Here is a 19,590-nt window from a genome sequence, read left to right on the forward strand (position 1 = left end):
AAATAACAAATGCTCCTACAATATTTTTTTTTCTTTTTTTTCAATACTGAAACATTACATCATTCTTCATTTTTGCATCATCATCATTATCATTGTCATTATCATCATCGTCATGCAACATAGACAAGAGCTGTTCTACATCATGTGCAACATATATTGCACGGGATCCCGCGTCCGGTTCTAGTCCTCAATCCTCCAACTCATGACCTGTGACCTCTTACTGACCTCCTTGCTGCCAACATTTAAAGTGACAGCGCTCGATCCGATGACATTTAATAACTTCATAATGACAAAATCTATCGATCTTTCTGCCATAATTTAAAATTTATAACTTAGACAGTACAGACAGGACTACCAGTGTTGTTCTGTAACATCAACTACTGTCCACAGAGATAGTACAGACAGGACTACCAGTGTTGTTCTGTAATATCAACTACTGTCCACAGAGATAGTACAGACAGGACTACCAGTGTTGTTCTGTAATATCAACTACTGTCCACAGAGACAGTACAGACAGCACTACCAGTGCTGTTCTGTAACATCAACTACTATCCACAGAGACAGTACAGACAGGACTACCAGTGTTGTTCTGTAACATCAACTACTGTCCACAGAGGTAGTGCAACCGGGACTACCATTCTTGTTCCGTAGCATCATCTACTGTCCAACACTTTTAATTCAAAATGGAAGAACCTGCATTTTGGTAATTTCTTTAATATTATGTGTTCAGAAAGTTATTTTTCTACTTGCCAATTAGTCCAAATTATCCCTCATTGGTCTGAGATAAACCTTACCTTCCTGTGTATAGTCAACTGCGAGCTTATGTTGACAGGCGGCTGCATCAGCTGAAACAATCAACCAGTTCGTTAGCAAGACAACGCGGGGCAAGATCCCAGTCCTGGTGACCGCCGCCGACGTCAGAGATGTGCCGATGGTGCTGGTGAACGCAGCCTACTTCAAGGGCCTTTGGCTGACCGCCTTCAAGAAACAAGATACATCAAAAAAGAAGTTTTTCACCACCTCGGACCAGCACACTCTCGTTGACATGATGACGCAAACTGCTGACTTCAGAATCGGTGAGTTAACTGCTGCGTCCTCAACTAATAAGTTAAAAGATTAAAAAATATGTAATAATTTGTTTTGGTTTATTAGTCGATGTCCACTGCTTTAGTGGACATTATAATGTTTGTGTGTGTGTGTGTGTGTGTGTGTGTGTGTGTGTGTGTGTGTACTCACCTAGTTGTGTTTGCGGGGGTTGAGCTCTGGCTCTTTGGTCCCGCCTCTCAACCGTCAATCAACAGGTGTACAGATTCCTGAGCCTATCGGGCTCTGTCATATCTACACTTGAAACTGTGTATGGAGTCAGCCTCCACCACATCACCCCCTAATGCATTCCATTTGTCAACCACTCTGACACTAAAAAAGTTCTTTCTAATATCTCTGTGGCTCATTTGGGCACTCAGTTTCCACCTGTGTCCCCTTGTGCGTATTCCCCTTGTGTTAAATAGACTGTCTTTATCTACCCTAGATAAAGTGTGTGTGTATGTGTGTACTCACCTATTTGAGCCTGCAGATTCGAACGTTGGCTCTTGGATCACGCCTTTCTAGCCTTCGGTTGTTTAAAGCAATGACTCTTGTCCTACTTCTCTAGCATACCTAGTTTTAAAGTTTGCTTGCACAATGTTTGCTTCCACAATGTGTTCCTTTAGTTCATTCCATTTCCCCCACTACTCTCACGGTAAAAGAAAACTTTCTGACATCTCTATGACTCATTTGAGTTTCCAGCTTCCATCCTTGTCCCCTTGTTCTGTTGGTCTTCCGTGTGAACAGTTCGTCTGTTTCCACCCTGTCAACCCCCTAAGTATTTTGTATACTGTTATCATATATCCCCGCTCCCTCCTTTTTTCTAATGTCAACAGGTTCAGTTCGGTTTAGCAAAGACAAATCCTAAAGTTTTTTCAGTTATATGAAACAAAGATTAGGGAAACGATACATTTAAAACTGAGACAGGTCATATAACTGATAATGACGAAGAGATGAGTAGTATTTTTAATAAATATTTTATCTCTGTATTTACTAAGGAGGAACTTAACATTATGCCTTCAGCCAAACAAGTCTATGTGGATGGGGAAGAGAATAGGTTGACTAGTTAAGCAGTTTGAGTTGCCAATGAGGATGTTATTAAACAAATAGTGAAACTCAAGCCAAACAAATTCCCAGTGCCAGACGAAGTGTTTGCCAGGGTGCTTAAAGAATGCAAAGAGGAGCTTTGAGGCCATTGTGTACCATATTTAACAAATCATGGTAAGCGAGATAACCGGACAGAAAGAGGGACGTGGTGAAGAGGAGCAGGAACCGCAGGAGTGGTAAAAGTTAAAGCACGACATAGGCAAGAGGAAGGATGTTGTAAGGACCACGCAAGATAGCGAAGACAGTAGTGATCACGGCGGTCATGGAGAGACAGGAAGCCAGGGTCAACATACAAGCTAAGGACGGGAGTCGAACGAAAGGCACCAGAACTGAGGCGCAACCCAGTATGGTGCAAAGCATCAAGACGGCGAAGAGTAGAAGGAGAAGCAGACGAGTAAGCAGGGCAACCATAATCGAGCTTAGACAGGACGAGAGAGGAATGTAAAGCAAGGAGCGTGCGCCTATCCACTCCCCAAGAAGTGTGGGACAATACCCGAAGGAGGGTAAGGGCCTTAGAGCACTCAACACGGAGGTAAGAGATATGGGGAGACCAAGACAAACGAGTGTCAAGGAATAACCCCAAAAGCTTCACGGAATCTTTGTACTCAAGGGGATGACCATAAAGTGAGGGACGAAGAACGACCCGCTTCCGAGTAAAAGTCATGGCACAAGTCTTAGAAGAAGAGAAATTGAAGCCATGATCGGTGGCCCAAGACGACACGGCATCAATCGCAAGTTGAAGCCGATGCTGAAGGAGAGGCGAATCATCACCCTGACAGCAAAGGGTAAGATCATCGACATAGAGAGCGGAGAAGACACCAGAAGGAAGAGAGGAAAGAAGACCATTGAGGGCAACCAGAAAAAGAGTAGTGCTCAGAACACTACCCTGGGGCACACCTTCGTACTGCTGAAAAGAGGCAGAGAGAGCGGTACCAAGGCGCACCCGAAAGGAACGACGAGAGAGGAAGCTGCAGAGAAAGAGAGGGAGATGACCACGAAGGCCAAAAGAATGAAGCTGGGATAGAATATGATATCGCCAAGTGGTGTCGTAAGCCTTTTCCAGGTCAAAAAGGACGGCAACAATGGAGGTCCTCGCAGCAAAAGCAGTACGAATATAGACCTCCAAGTTCACCAGGACATCTGTCTTGCTGCGGCACTTGCGGAAACCAAATTGAGAAGGGAAGAGGAGGTGATGGTGTTCCAGGAACCACATCAGACGAACGTTAACCATACGTTCAAAGAGTTTGCAGACACAACTTGTGAGGGCAATAGGGCGAAAGTCCTTAGAGGAAGTTCCCAGAGACCCCGGTTTGCGAACAGGGAGGACAACGGCATCGAGCCAGTCCTCAGGGACTGACGACGATTCCCAGATTATACAGACTCAGTAAATACTGAGACGTGCACGGAGGGAGATGGCGAAGCATCTCATAATGAATACCATCGGAGCCCGCCGCCATAGAACCGCAGAGGGCCAGGGCAGAACGAAGTTCAGAGAGAGAGAAGGGATCGTTATAGGAAAGTCGAAGACGAGTGCAGAAATCTAAAGGACGAGACTCAAGGACAGGTTTATGAAGAAGGAAAGATTGGGGAAGATTAAGACCAGAGCTAACAGAAGAAAAGTGGGAACCCGGTTCGGTAGCAACCTGCAACGGGTCCGCCACAAGAGTACCACGGAGGTGAAGGTCCGGTGAAACATCGGGAACGATCTTACCCACTATCTTGCGGATACGCTTCCAGATCTGTGGCAGGGAAGTTTCGGACGTAATTGTGGAGACATAAGATGCCCAACAATCACGTTTAGCCGTACGGATGGCCCTACCGGCCACAGCACTCGCTTTCCAAAAGAAAAGAATCGGCCGTCTGTCGACGGCGGTGCCTCTTCCAGGACGCATGCTTACAGCGAACAGCCCGAGTACAGTCTGCATTCCACCAGGGAACGCACTTCCGTGGATCCTGAGAGGAAGAGCGAGGAATAGAGAGGAAGGCAGTGTCGATGACAGTGTCATGAAAAAGGAGGAGAGGCAGAAGGGAGAGGTCAGAGAGAGCAGCACTGAGGGTAAAGAGGTTCCAGTTTCCTTTAGCAAACTGCCACCTAGGGAAGGAGAGGAAGGACGAAAAGAGAAAAAGGAAACAAGGATGGGGAAATGGTCACTGCCATGGAGGTCATCAAGAACCTGCCACGTGAAATCTAAGTAAAGAGAAGAAGAGCAAAGAGAAAGATCAAGACAGGAAAGGGTGCGAGTCCGAGAGTCCAAATGAGTGGGCTCACCAGAATTCAGAAGAGACAAGGAAGAAGAGAGGATAAACGGCTCAAGAAGACGACCTCGGGTATTCGTCAGAACATCACCCCAAAGAGAATGACAATTGAAATCACCCAGCAGGAGCACAGGCTCCGGCAAGGAGTCCAGGAGGTGTTTCAGATCAGGAAGAGAAAGCGGGACACTCGGGGGGAGATAAATGGAACAAACTGTGTACCATTTCCCCACAAAGATACGAGCAGCAGAACAATGGAGAGGCAAAGGAAAAAGTAAGGGGACAAAGGGAACATTAGTGCGAATCAAGAGAGCAGAAGAAGTAGGAGCCCCAGCAACAGCTGGAGGGGGGGGGGGAAAGAAAGGAATAGCCACGAAAACGACCAGGACGAGCACCAAGCATCTGCTCCTGGAGACAGATTATACAGACGGCTGTATAATCTGTTCTTGAGGCAGCCGTCCTTCAAGTTGAGGACGGCTGCCTCAAGCTTATAATGGACACACGCACGGTAGAAGGTTGGATGGGCCTCACCGCAGTTGAGGCAACGAGCCCAGGGAGAAGTGCACTCCGACTTAGAGTGACCTTCGCCACCACACAAAGGACAGAGAGAGAGACAGTCACAGAGCAGCGGAGGGCACCATGCCCAAACCTCCAGCACTTGTTACAGAGCCTATGAGAAGGAATGTACTCCTGGACAGAGCACCTGGCACCAGCAAGAATGAAAGAGGGTGGAAGGGTCCTACCATCAAAGGTAATCTTCACAACCCGAAGGGGTTGACGGCGACTACCACGAGGGGGACTAGTAAACGTGTCCACTTGGAGAATAGAATGGCCCTGGGCAGCAAGGATATGTCCAATATCGTCGTGGCAGTCTCACAGATCCCGATCACCGGTCGCAACATGGGGCGGAAGGAGAATAGTGCCAACACTGGCGTTCAACTGAGCGTTCTTTGAGACCCGAACAGGGGTCTCGCCAAGGCAGGATAAGGAAGCCAAGCGGGAAGCTGCATCCTGAGAAGGAGCAGCAACGACACGTGTACCGAGACGGGTGGGGTTGAGGGTAACAGAGGCATCCACGGAATGAACGAGATGTCGATGGAGGGAGAAATCGTCAGGAGGCGCAGAATCAAGAGGGAGGAGATCAAAATATTTGGCCCACAAAGTGGGACCAAACAAAGCTTGATAGGTATCGGAATAGGAAGGAATCGAGCGAGGGTGGCTGTGACGAGGACGGCGTTGAGAACCCCCAGAGAGAGAGGGATTAAAAGGCGCAGTAGTTACAACTAGAGAAGGAGCCGTGGCAGGGGACGAGGTAGTCACCACTGGGGGCTTGGGGCTCGACGCAACCACAGAGGAGGGAGGGGAGCCGAGGGAAGGAGTCAGAGAAGCCAAAGGAGGAGTAAGGTCGGGGCCCATTGCAGTGGAGGCTACAGAGCCCGGCCTTCCAACACAGACTGACTCGGGGGCTTGGTCGCCCACCCCACGAGTCTAAGGTAAAGGAGAAACAGCAGAAACAGTAGATATCATTGTTACGAAAAAGAAACATTCATTCACGGATGTGCCTCCACACCCACCATGGAGCCACAATTAGAGGCAGGACACCCCACAAGAAGCTATCGCCGATCATGCCGGGGGCCTCCTAGGGGTGCGTCGTGAGTATACGCCCCACAAACGCTACCTTAAGAACCGACAGTCCGTCGAGATCGAGTTCAGTGACGAAAGGAGGATTGACAATAAAAGGATCCCCTCGCTCTCGACGTTGGGTACTACAGTTCTACGGGTCCAAGAGTATGCTTCCTCATGCACCCGGGCGTCAAAATAGAAGAAGTCCAAAGGAAGAACCAAAACAAGCAAAAGGTCGCCAGGAAACGGCAAGCAGATAGGAGTAGAGGGGGCAGAAAAACGAAACAGAAGGAAAAGGAAAAAATGCTCAGCACAATTGGAGAGGACGGCAGCAGGAGCACAAGGCTATAAAAGGACAGAGGACGGTCCCAAGGAGCATCACACTCCAGCAGCCGCCCACTAAGCCCTCCTCACGGTATCAACGAGCTGAGCGGGGAGGGGGCCAGTGTCGTGAAAGGTTGCTAATGCAGTACCAATTTAAAAAAAGGGAGACAGATCACTTGCGTCAAACTATCGGCCAATTAGCCTTACGTCTATTGTGGGAAAGTTACTTGAATCGATAATTGCAAATACCATTCGTCGCCATCTTGAAAAGTTAATTAATAAATAATTCAAAACTTGGTTTCACAAATAGCCGTTAATTAAAAAAAATTGCTATTATTTTATTCCAGCATAGTTAAGGCAGTTGATAGCAATAAATAATAAATAAATAAATTTTTATTCAGGAAAAGTACATACATAGTTGATTTACAAACATAATGTTGGATAGAGCTAGTACATACAATACCTAAAGCCACTAATACGCATAGCGTTTTGGGCAGGGTGTAGGGAAAAACAACACTTAGACTAAAACTTAATAGTAATTGGGATTAGGTATAAATTGTGTTGAAAAACGGAATAAAAATAAAAATGGGGGGAACATGGCAGAAATAAGCAATTGTACAAATTGGTGAACAAACAGCGTTGTTTAACAAAAGCATGACATGGGTTGACATTTAGGGGTAAGGTAGGTTACATGGAGTTAATTAAGTAGCACTTGGTTTTACTCTTAAACTGGTTGGGAGAGGTACAGCCTTTGACATGATTGGGGATACCATTCCACATTCTGGGTCCCTTGATTTGTAGAGCATTTCTAGTTTGATTATGTCGCACTCTTGGAATATCAAATAGGTATTTGTTTCTGGTGTGATGCCCATGAGTTGTGTTACAACCTTCTAGGAAGCTTCTAAGGTCAGGATTGACATTGCAGTTCAGAGTTTTAAATATATAGAGTACGCATGAGAGGATGTGCAGTGACTTAATATCTAACATATTCAAAGATTTGAGTAAGGGTACCGAGTGCTGTCTAGGGCCAGAATTAGATAGTATTCTAATAGCAGCTTTGTGTTGAATAATTAGAGGACGTAAATGATTTTGTGTAGTAGAAACCCAAGAACAAATACCACAATTGAGATAAGGATAGATGAGAGAGTAATAGAGCGTCATCAGGGTAGGGACATAATATCTGATCTTAGAAAGAATGCCAACAGTTTTAGAAACTTTTTTTGATATATTTAGAATGTGTTCACACTAGTCAACCTATTCTCTTCCCCATCCACATAGTGGTAAGGGTTGTGATGTTGTTTACCTTGACTTTAGCAAAGCTTGAATGACACATGAATGACTGATTAAATTCATGTGGCACTGATTACAGTGCCACATGAATGACTGATTAAAAAGATAGAGGATCATGGTATTGGGGGTGCTATAATAAGTTGGATTAGTGCATGGCTATACCAAAGGAAACAAAGAGTTAGACAAACAAACTGGGACAAACATGTCTGCCCCCCCTCCTTATACTTCTGCCTGATGTAGTCTATCATGTCTTGGGCAGTCATTCCTCTGAACTCTGTTTCCCACGTTAAATCAGTTAGGGATTTTCTAATCTCCGCAGAGTTTCCCTCTCGGAATTCCGGCCTCTTGTTTTCTGGTCCTCTCCTTGGGCACATTAACCGTTCTTCGACCAGATACTCAAACGTCAGTACACTGTGATCGCCTATTCCTACTGGGGTCTCTAAACCGATTTCCCTTATGTCGGAGTCGTTCAGAGTGAAGACTAGTTCGAATCTCGCTAGTTCATCGTCGTCCAATAATTTAGTTCTTCTTATTTCTTTCCCTCCATGAGGTTTCCTTGCTCTCCCAGTCTATCTTTCCGTGATTGAAGTTTCCCCATGAAGAGCAGATGGGATCGATTTCTACAGGCAGCAGATGTTTCCCTCTCAATTATAGTGTTAACTGCCATATTGTTTCTGTCATGTTTTGTGTACTCACCTAGTTGTACTCACCTAGTTGTGTTTGCGGGGGTTGAGCTGTGGCTCTTTGGTCCCGCCTCTCAACCGGCAATCAACAGGTGTACCGATTCCTGAGCCTATCGGGCTCTATCATATCTACACTTGAAACTGTGTATGGAGTCAGCCTCCACCACATCACTTCCTAATGCATTCCATTTATCAACCACTCTGACACTAAAAAAGTTCCTTCTAATATCTCTGTGGCTCATTTGGGCACTCAGTTTCCACCTGTGTCTCCTTGTGTGTGTTCCCCTTGTGTTAAATAGACTGTCTTTATCTACCCTATCAATTCCCTTCAGAATCTTGAATGTGGTGATCATGTCCCCCTAACTCTTCTGTCTTCCAGCGAAGTGAGGTTTAATTCCCGTAGTCTCTCCTCGTAGCTCATACCTCTCAGCTCGGGTACTAGTCTGGTGCAACCCGTTCTCGCAAATTTAATAAGTCAATATTGACTTATTTAATATGTGCATAGGTGACATACTTAACATAATAGATACCCTTAAAAAGATTCATAGAAAACACCGACCTTACCAAACCTTGTTAGTATCTTAAGATAAGCATCTTATTGCTTCGTAATTACAATTATTACCTAACCTATAATAGGTATAGGTTAAGTAATAATTATAATTACGAAGCAATAAGATGCTTATCTTAAGATACTAACAAGGTTAGGTAAGGTCGGTGTTTTCTATGAATCTTTTTAAGGGTAACTATTATGTTTAGTATATCACCTATGCACGTAGTTAATAAGTCAATATTGACTTTACGAATTTGCGAGAACGGGTTGTCTGGTGGCAAACCTTTGAACCTTTTCCAGTTTAGTCTTATCCTTGACTAGATATGGACTCCATGCTGGGGCTGCATACTCCAGGATTGGCCTGACATATGTGGTATACAAAGTTCTGAATGATTCTTTACACAAGTTTCTGAATGCCGTTCGTATGTTGGCCAGCCTGGCATATGCCGCTGATGTTATCTGCTTGATATATGCTGCAGGAGACAGGTCTGGCGTGATATCAACCCCCAAGTCTTTTTCCTTCTCTGACTCCTGAAGAATTTCCTCTCCCAGATGATACCTTGTATCTGGCCTCCTACTCCCTACACCTATCTTCATTACATTACATTTGGTTGGGTTAAACTCTAACAACCATTTGTTCGACCATTCCTTCAGCTTGTCTAGGTCTTCTTGAAGCCTCAAACAGTCCTCTTCTGTTTTAATCCTTCTCATAATTTTAGCATCGTCCGCAAACATTGAGAGAAATGAATCGATACCCTCCGGGAGATCATTTACATATATCAGAAACAAGATAGGACCGAGTACAGAGCCCTGTGAGACTCCACTGGTGACTTCATGCCAATCGGAGGTCTCACCCCTCACCGTAACTCTTTGCTTCCTATTGCTTAGATACTCCCTTATCCACTGGAGAACCTTACCAGCTACACCTGCCTGTCTCTCCAGCTTATGTACCAGCCTCTTATGTGGTACTGTGTCACAGGCTTTCCGACAATCCAAGAAAATGCAGTCCGCCCAGCCTTCTCTTTCTTGCTTAATCTTTGTCACCTGATCGTAGAATTCTATCAAGCCTGTAAGGCAAGATTTACCCTCCCTGAACCCATGTTGGCGATTTGTCACGAAGTCCCTTCTCTCCAGATGTGTTACCAGGTTTTTTCTCACGATCTTCTCCATCACCTTGCATGGTATACAAGTCAAGGACACTGGCCTGTAGTTCAGTGCCTCTTGCCTGTTTCCTTTTTTGTATATTGGGACCACATTCGCCGTCTACCATATTTCTGGTAGGTCTCCCGTCTCCTGTGACCTACTATACACTATGGAGAGTGGCAAGCAAAGTGCCTCTGCACACTCTTTCAGTATCCAAGGTGAGATCCCATTTGAACCAACAGCCTTTCTAACATCCAGATCCAGCAGGTGTCTCTTGACCTCCTCTCTCGTAATTTCGAACTCTTCCAAGGCCGCCTGGTTTACCTCCCTTTCTCCTAGCACAGTGACCTCACCTTGTTCTATTGTGAAGACCTCCTGGAACTTCTTGTTGAGTTCTTCACACACCACTCTGTCATTCTCTGTATACCTGTCCTCGCCTGTTCGAAGTTTCAATACCTGTTCTTTCACTGTTGTTTTCCTTCTGATGTGACTGTGGAGTAGCTTTGGTTCGGTCTTGGCTTTGTTTGCTATATCATTTTCAAAACTTTTCTCTGCTTCTCTTCTCACCCTGACGTACTCATTCCTGGTTCTCTGGTATCTCTCTCTGCTTTCTGGTGTTCTGTTATTCCGGAAGTTCCTCCACGCCCTTTTGTTCAGTTTCTTCGCTTCCATACATGCCCTATTATACCATGAATTCTTCTGTTGCTTCTCGGATTTTTCCCTTTGGGCCAGGATGAACCTGTTTACTGACACTTTTGGGTAACATAGTCCATCATACCCTGTACAGACTTATCTCTGAGGTCTGTGTCCCAAGGTATTTCACTTAGGAAACTTCTCATCTGTTCATAATTCCCCTTTCGGTATGCCAGCCTTTTGATTCCTAGTTCTTTTTTGGGGGAGATAATTCCTAGCTCTACCAGATACTCAAAGTTCAATACACTGTGGTCACTCATTCCCAAGGGCGCTTCTATCTTAACTTCCCTTATATCCCATTCATTTAGAGTAAATATCAAATCAAGCATTGCTGGTTCAAGCATTGTGTGTGTGTGTGTATATGTGTATTCACCTACTTGTATTCACCTAGTTGTGCTTGCGGGGGGTTAAGCTCTGCTCTTTTTCTACCCGCCTCTCAACTGTCAAACAATCCAACCCGTTCTCGCAAATTTAATAAGTCAATATTGATTTATTAACTACGTGCATAGGTGATATACTAAACATAATAGATACCCTTAAAAAGATTCATAGAAAACACCGACCTTACCTAACCTTGTTAGTATCTTAAGATAAGCATCTTATTGCTTCGTAATTACAATTATTACTTAACCTATACCTATTATAGGTTAGGTAATAATTGTAATTACGAAGCAATAAGATGCTTATCTTAAGACATTAACAAGGTTAGGTAAGGTCGGTGTTTTCTATGAATCTTTTTAAGGGTATCTATTATGTTAAGTATATCACCTATGCACATATTTAATAAGTCAATATTGACTTATTAAATTTGCGAGAACGGGTTGCAACAATCAACTGTCCCCCCCCCCCCTTCCCCGCACACAAACACCCAGGAAGCAGCCCGTATCAGCTATCTAACTCCCAGGTACCTATTTGCTGCTATGTAACAGGAGCATCAGGGTGAAAGAAACTCTGCCCAGTTGTTTCTGCCATCACCGGAAATAGGGCTCGGACCCTAGAATTGCGAATCCAGAGCGCTGTCTACTCAGCTATCACGGCCCAACCTACAGGACAGCTATGCGTGTGTCTTTGTGTGTGTGTACTCACCTAGTTGTACTCACCTAGTTGTGTTTGCGTTGGTTGAGCTCTGGCTCTTTGGCCCCGCCTCTCAACCGTCAATCAACAGGTGTACAGGTTCCTGAGCCTACTGGGCTCTATCATATCTACACTTGAAACTGTGTATGGAGTCAGCCTCCACCACATTACTTCCTAATGCATTCCATTTATCAACCACCCTGACACTAAAAAAGTTCTTTCTAATATCTCTGTGGCTCATTTGGGCACTCAGTTTCCACCTGTGTTCCCTAGTGCGTGTGTCCCTTGTGTTATATAGCCTGTCTTTATCAACCCTGTCGATTCCCTTGAGAATCTTGAATGTGGTGATCATGTCCCCCCTAACTCTTCTGTCTTCCAACGAAGTGAGGTTCAATTCCCGTAGTCTCTCCTCGTAGCTCATTCCTCTCAGCTCGGGTACTAGTCTGGTGGCAAACCTTTGAACCTTTTCCAGTTTAGTCTTATGCTTGACTAGATATGGACTCCATGCTGGAGCCGCATACTCCAGGATTGGTCTGACATATGTGGTATATAATGTTCTGATAGATTCCTTACACAAGTTTCTAAAGGCCGTTCTTATGTTAGCCAACCTGGCATATGCTGCTGATGTTATCCTCTTGATATGAGCTTAAGGGGACAGGTCTGGCGTGATATCAACCCCCAGGTCTTTCTCTCTCTCTGACTCTTGAAGTATATCATCTCCCAAGTGATACCTTGTATCTGATCTCCTGCTTCCTACTCCTATCTTCATTACATTACATTTGGTTGGGTTAAACTCTAACAGCCATTTGTTCGACCATTCCTGCAGCTTGTCCAGGTCTTCTTGAAGCCTCAAGCTGTCTTCCTCTGTCTTAATCCTTCTCATAATTTTGGCGTCGTCAGCAAACATTGAGAGGAATGAGTCTATACCCTCTGGGAGATCATTTACGTATATCAGAAACAGGATAGGTCCAAGCACAGAGCCCTGTGGGACTCCACTGGTGACTTCACGCCATTCTGAGGTCTCTCCCCTCACTGTAACTCTCTACTTCCTTGCTCTGCACACACACACACACACACACTCTGTGTGTGTGTGTGTGCGTGTGTGTGTGTGCGTGTGTGTGTATGCGTGTGAGTGTGTACTCATCTAGTTGTCACCTAGTTGTACTCACCTAATTTTATTGAAGGAATTGAGCTTTGCCTCTTTGGTCACGCGTCTCAACCGTCAATCTTCTGGTGTACAGATTCCTGAGCTTCTCGAGCTTCATCATATCTACATTTTAAATTGTGAATGGAGTTAGAATCCACCACATCACTTCCTAGTGCATTCAATTTGCTAACTACTCTGACACTGAAAAAGTTCTTTTTAATGTCTCTGTAAGTCATTTGGATGAGGACACAAGGGGACACAGCTAGCACAGGCCTCTCCTTATGGGTGTACCACCCGTGTTAAATAATCCATCCTTGCCTACCCTAATAATACATCCTTTTCATCCTGTGTGTGTTGGTGGATGGATGAATAGATACACCGCACACCAGTCACCTGATGAGACACATGAGGGAGTTGATACAACACACACACCTGTCACCTGATGAAGCACATGAGGGAGTTGATACACCACATGCACCAGTCACCTGATGAGACACATGAGGGAGTTGATATACCACACTCACCAGTCAGCAGATGAGACACATGACGGTGTTGATAAACCACATACACCAGTCATCTGATGAGACACATGAGGGAGTTGATACACAACCCACACCAGTCACCTGATGAGACACACGAGGGAGTTGATAAACCACACAAACCAGTCACCTGATGATACACATGACGGTGTTGATAAACCACACACACCCGTCACCTGATGATACACATGACGGTGTTGATAAACCACATACACCAGTCATCTGATGAGACACATGCGGGAGTTTATACACCATACACACCAGTCACCTGATGAGACACATGAGAGAGTTGATTCATCACATATACCAGTCACCTGGTGAGACACATGAGGGAGTTAATACACCACACACACCCGTCACCTGATGAGACACATGAAGGAGTGTATACACCTCACACACCAGTCACCTGATGAGACACATGAGGGAGTGTATAGACCACACACACCAGTCGCCTGATGAGACACATGAGTTGATACATCACACACACAAGTCACCTGGTGAGACACATGAAGGAGTGTATACACCACACACACACACCAGTCACCTGATGAGACACATGAGGGAGTTGATACATCACACACACCAGTCACCTGAAGAGACACATGAGGGAGTGTATACACCACACACACCAGTCACCTGGTGAGACACATGCGGGAGTTGATGCATCCCACACACACCAGTCACCTGATGAGACACATGAGGGAATTGATACATCACATATACCAGTCACCTGGTGAGACACATGAGGGAGTATATACACCACACCAGTCACTTGATGAGACACATGAAGGAGTGTATACACCTCACACACCAGTCACCTGATGAGACACATGAGGGAGTGTATAGACCACACACACCAGTCGCCTGATGAGACACATGAGAGAGTTGATATATCACACACACAAGTCACCTGGTGAGACACATGAAGGAGTGTATACACCACACACACACACACTAGTCACCTGATGAGACACATGAGGGAGTGTATACACCACACACACCAGTCACCTGGTGAGACACATGAGGAAGTTGATACACCACACGCATCAGTCACCTGATGAGACACATGAGGGAGTGTATACACCACACACACCAGTCACCTGATGAGACACATGAGGGAGTTGATACATCACACGCATCAGTCACCTGATGAGACACATGAGGGAGTTAATAGATCACACACACCAGTCACCCGACGAGACACATGAGGGAGTTGATACACCACACACACACCAGTCACCCGATGAGACACATGAGAGAGTTGATACACCACACACACCAGTCACCTGATGCGACACTTGAGGAAGTTGATACACAACATACACCAGTCACCTGGTGAGACACATGAGGGAGTTGATACACCACACACACCAGTCACCTGATGCGACACTTGAGGAAGTTGATACACAACATACACCAGTCACCTGGTGAGACACATGAGGGAGTTGATACACCACACACACCAGTCACCTGATGCGACACTTGAGGAAGTTGATACACCACACGCACCAGTCACCTGATGAGGCACATGAGGGAGGTCACTTTTATCCAAAGGATTCCTCGCCATCTTCCAACTTTAATGGACAAGAAAATGAATGATATATTCTTATATTCGTTGCAACCTACCTATATGTGCTCTACTAATATATATCAGTTAAAACCAGGGCCAATATAGGTGTGTGTGTAACCCGTCCTCTTATAAATAACGTCGCTTTTGGCTCGTATATGCGCTATGGCCAAATTTGGACGTAATTTGATATGAAATTGACTCACAAAAGTGAAGTACTGTTCCGTTTTATGTCTGAATCGTCCGGCTTACTCGGCAAGCTTAGAAGAGGTTACTTTCCATTAACGTTTTTCATACCGTTTTGAAACTTTATGAGAGGTTTCCTGCCCACCTAACCTATCAGAGGACTCTTAACTTACTGTCGTTGAAAAAAAAAATCCCAAATTTATTTTCAATTTGTTTTTTCATTTTCAAATTACGTCCATATTCGGCCATACGGGCAAACGGCCAAATTTGACGTTCTTTTTAAGAGGACAGGTTGAATGAATGAGTTGGATCTTATATGGACTAATGATTCCTAATGTCTATAACATGACGTTTCTCGCCTATTTCCATTTACACACATCTTTTGTCTCTTTCCAGATTTTTGTGAGATCTCTTGTCTCATGTAATCTTTTTGAAAAATTTAGTTAGCCGATAACAAAATTCTTCTGCGGGTTTCTGATAGTTTTTTGTCGCATCTATTTCCCTCTGGCTTTTTCTTTTCCTCATCTGCAATGCTTACCATGCCAACCAGTATTTATTTTGCACACTTGGTACCCCATCTTGTTGTGTGAAGACCTGAAAGCAGTTCTGTTTCTGACAGACCTTCCTGTTATTTATGTTAAATATTTACTTTGTTTCCTAATCATTTGTGACGATAGTGTGATGCTAGCACGATGTGGCCGACAGTCTGAACACCAGTTGTTTGTTTGACGCAGGAGACTCGAGTCAGTTGGGAGCGACGGTGCTGGAGATGCCGTACAAGGGGAAGGCGGCGTCCATGTTGGTGTTCCTGCCTTACATCACGGCAGGCGACGACGCCACTACTCCCCTGGACGCCATGTTGCGACGCCTCTCACACAACACTTTCACGGATGCTCTCACCAAACTCAGAACACAGAAAGTCATTCTTAAACTTCCAAAGTTCAAGTTCGAGCAAACAATCAAGGAAGAACTGAAGCTGGTGAGTCAAATGTCTGTTAAAGTTGAATTAGTTTCTTGATACCATCTTAAGCTGGCAACACCAGGAGAGTCGTCATCTTAAGCTGACACCACCAGGAGAGTCGTCATCAAGCTGACACCACCAGGAGAGTCGTCATCTTAAGCTGACACCACCAGGAGAGTCGTTGGGACGACCCGGAGGTGGTGTAGTGCTGGTAAGCTGTACATGCTGTGTGTCTTGTTCAACATTTGGGGTTCAGCGCGAACACATATGTTCTACAACATGCTCCTTATTATTACTCCACTGTTCCTAATGTTCACTGTCACGTCCTCCCCCTCCGTTGTCTCATTGTGTACTCCTGTCACGTCCCCTCCGTTGTCTCATTGTGTTCCCCTGTCACGCCCCGCCGTTGTCTCATTGTGTACCCCTGTCACGTCCCCTCCGTTGTCTCATTGTGTACCCCTGTCACGTCCCCTCCGTTGTCTCATTGTGTACCCTTGTCACGTCCCCTCCGTTGTCTCATTGTGTACCCCTGTCACGTCCCCTCCGTTGTGTCTGTGTTCCTGTCATGATCTCATGTTCCACAGCATCGCTGGCCAACCAAATCCTGGCCAATTTTCAATAAGTGTCTAGAGGTACGTGTAAAAGGCTGGTTAAAACAACGCCAGTTTACTGGGACATATAAACTGGTCACCGTAAAACACTAAGAACTAATATTTTCTATATACAACTGATATACATTAGTATACAACTAATACTGTAATCAGAACAAGGAACTTCAGCACACAGCTCAATTATTCACATCAATGAACTTCAAGAACTTAAAACACAGCAATCAAAATCTGTAACGGCTAATACTTAGGACTAGCTAACACCAGGCTCCAACCCGGCGCAGTGGTACACTAACCCAAGTAACAGGTTGGAGGTGTTATACATAAATAAGTAGTGGGTGAGTATTCAGTAAAATACTATAACACAATAACAAGCCTCTACGATCCTCCAATCTAAAACACCTACCACCTAACACAGCTGATATATCTCGGTAGACTGTGGTAGTCTGAACCATTTACACAAAAATCATTACTCCTATCTATACCCGAGTAATAAAAAAAACCAACAGTATATAACACAACTTACAGCTGGACGTCTACACGTCCTCCTATCTAGGAAATCAGGTGAGTAATGACTTACCAAGAGCTGAGCCGGCCGAGAACGACTGTGCTGCCAACATGGCAAGTCACCCCTCTCACATAACAGAAGCTCAAAAACCCAATTGTAACTTCTACGTCGCACATTACTAAGTGCGTATTATAATATACAATAATCTCCACAGGAGAATACACAGCAAACTCAAGGAACATTAGAATATAACATGGTTTATATACAATCACGTAAGGAAGTCTATTCTCTTACATATGGTAACACTGGTCTTCGACGTCTCGCCAAGGATGGGGGGGGGGGAGGGAATTAGGAGGATTACCAGTAGATATCTGGTCGACCGGTGTTCACCACTTACATTACCGTATATCCCTAGTCATACCTCAGGTATATCTAATTCTTCATACTACTCTATATGTACACAATTATTATTTAGCTTCTGCTAGCGTAATATCAACATGAGAGTACAAATATAAAAATATAAGAATACAGATATAAGAAATAACACTATTATTTTACTATATGGTTTGAACACATCATACATATGTGTGTGGTCATAACAGTTCCCTGTCACGTCTCCTCCGTTGTCTTATTATTTTCCCTATCACGTCCCCTCTGTTGTCTCATTATGTTCCCCTGTCACGTCCCCTCCCTTCCATTGTCTCATTATGTTCCCTGTCACGTCCCCTCCCTTCCATTGTCTCATTATGTTCCCTGTCACGTCCCCTCCCTTCCATTGTCTCATTATGTTCCCTGTCACGTCCCCTCCCTTCCGTTGTCTCATTATGTTCCCCTGTCACGTCCCCTCCCTTCCATTGTCTCATTATGTTCCCTGTCACGTCCCCTCCCTTCCGTTGTCTCATTATGTTCCCTGTCACGTAACCGTTGTCTCTTTATGTTCCCATCAAGGCTCCTCCATTGTCTCATTATGTTCCCTGTCACCCCCCCCCCTCCATTGTCTCATTATGTTCCATTATGTTCCCTGTCAAGGCTGCTCCATTGTCTCATTATGTTCCCTGTCACCCTCCCCCCTCCATTGTCTCATTATGTTCCCTGTCACCCCCCCCTCCATTGTCTCATTATGTTCCCTGTCACCCCCCCTCTCCATTGTCTCATTATGTTCCCTGTCACCCCCCCCCCTCCATTGTCTCATTATGTTCCCTGTCACCCCCCCCCCCTCCATTGTCTCATTATGTTCTCTGTCACCCCCCCTCTCCATTGTCTCATTATGTTCCCTGTCACCCCCCCCCCCTCCATTGTCTCATTATGTTCCCTGTCACCCCCCCCCCTCCATTGTCTCATTATGTTCCATTATGTTCCCTGTCAAGACTGCTCCATTGTCTCATTATGTTCCCTGTCACCCCCCCCTCCATTGTCTCATTATGTTCCATTATGTTCCCTGTCAAGGCTGCTCCATTGTCTCATTATGTTCCCTGTCACCCCCCCTCTCCATTGTCTCATTATGTTCCATTATGTTCCCTGTCAAGGCTGCTCCATTGTCTCATTAGGTTCCCTGTCACCCCCCCTCTCCATTGTCTCATTATGTTCCATTATATTCCCTGTCAAGGCTGCTCCATTGTCTCATTAGGTTCCCTGTCACGTCCTTCCCCCTTCGTTGCCTCATTATGTTCGCTGTCACGTCTTCTACGATGTCTCATTATGTTCCTTGGCCGTTATCGGCATCTTTTGCTGACAGTACTAGGAGTGTGGTCGGGACGGCATGGAGGTAGTATAGTGCTGGTAAGGTTGGGGTTGATACCACCTCCAACCTTCCGCCTTTTCTAACGACTAAACGAACTCCTAACTCCATACTCTCCACGCAACTGTAGACTTCAATCATTAGCAGATTTCCAATAGATAACCAGGACTACACAGCCCGAAGGAATTATTGCTTCAATAGACGTCGAATCTCTATTTACCAACGACCCGGTCGACACCACCGTACAATGATCCTGGACAGAGTATACAGAGACGAGAGCACCCCCAAATTAGACATACTGGAGTCACACCAGATGAATCTACTCGAAACATGCACAACGGAGCTCCTATCATCAGCCAGCAAGGAAACAGTAGCAATGGGCTCCTCCCCATCAGTGCTTTTTGCTAACTTGTACATGGGCACCATCGAGGACAGAGTTTTCAATATGAGACACAAGCCGTTGCTCCTTATTGCCGTTATGTCGATGACATATTTGTAATAGTAAAAGACCGA

The 19,590-nt window shown here is 45.2% G+C and overlaps 1 protein-coding gene across 8 annotated transcripts in view; it reads left to right on the forward strand.

Annotated features, from left to right (window-relative positions):
* The window catches only part of LOC138373610 (serpin B3-like), an 83,463-nt gene that overhangs the window by 49,731 nt on the left and 14,142 nt on the right, over positions 1 to 19,590 (forward strand). For all 8 annotated transcript variants that reach the window (XM_069339928.1, XM_069339929.1, XM_069339927.1 and 5 more), the window contains exons 4-5: positions 833 to 1,076; positions 15,997 to 16,241. In XM_069339928.1, the coding sequence (XP_069196029.1) occupies positions 833 to 1,076; positions 15,997 to 16,241 (489 nt within the window). The remainder of the gene's footprint in view (positions 1 to 832; positions 1,077 to 15,996; positions 16,242 to 19,590) is intronic.

This window comes from Procambarus clarkii, chromosome 42 (assembly GCF_040958095.1).
Source record: "Procambarus clarkii isolate CNS0578487 chromosome 42, FALCON_Pclarkii_2.0, whole genome shotgun sequence".
Lineage (NCBI taxonomy): Eukaryota > Metazoa > Arthropoda > Malacostraca > Decapoda > Cambaridae > Procambarus > Procambarus clarkii.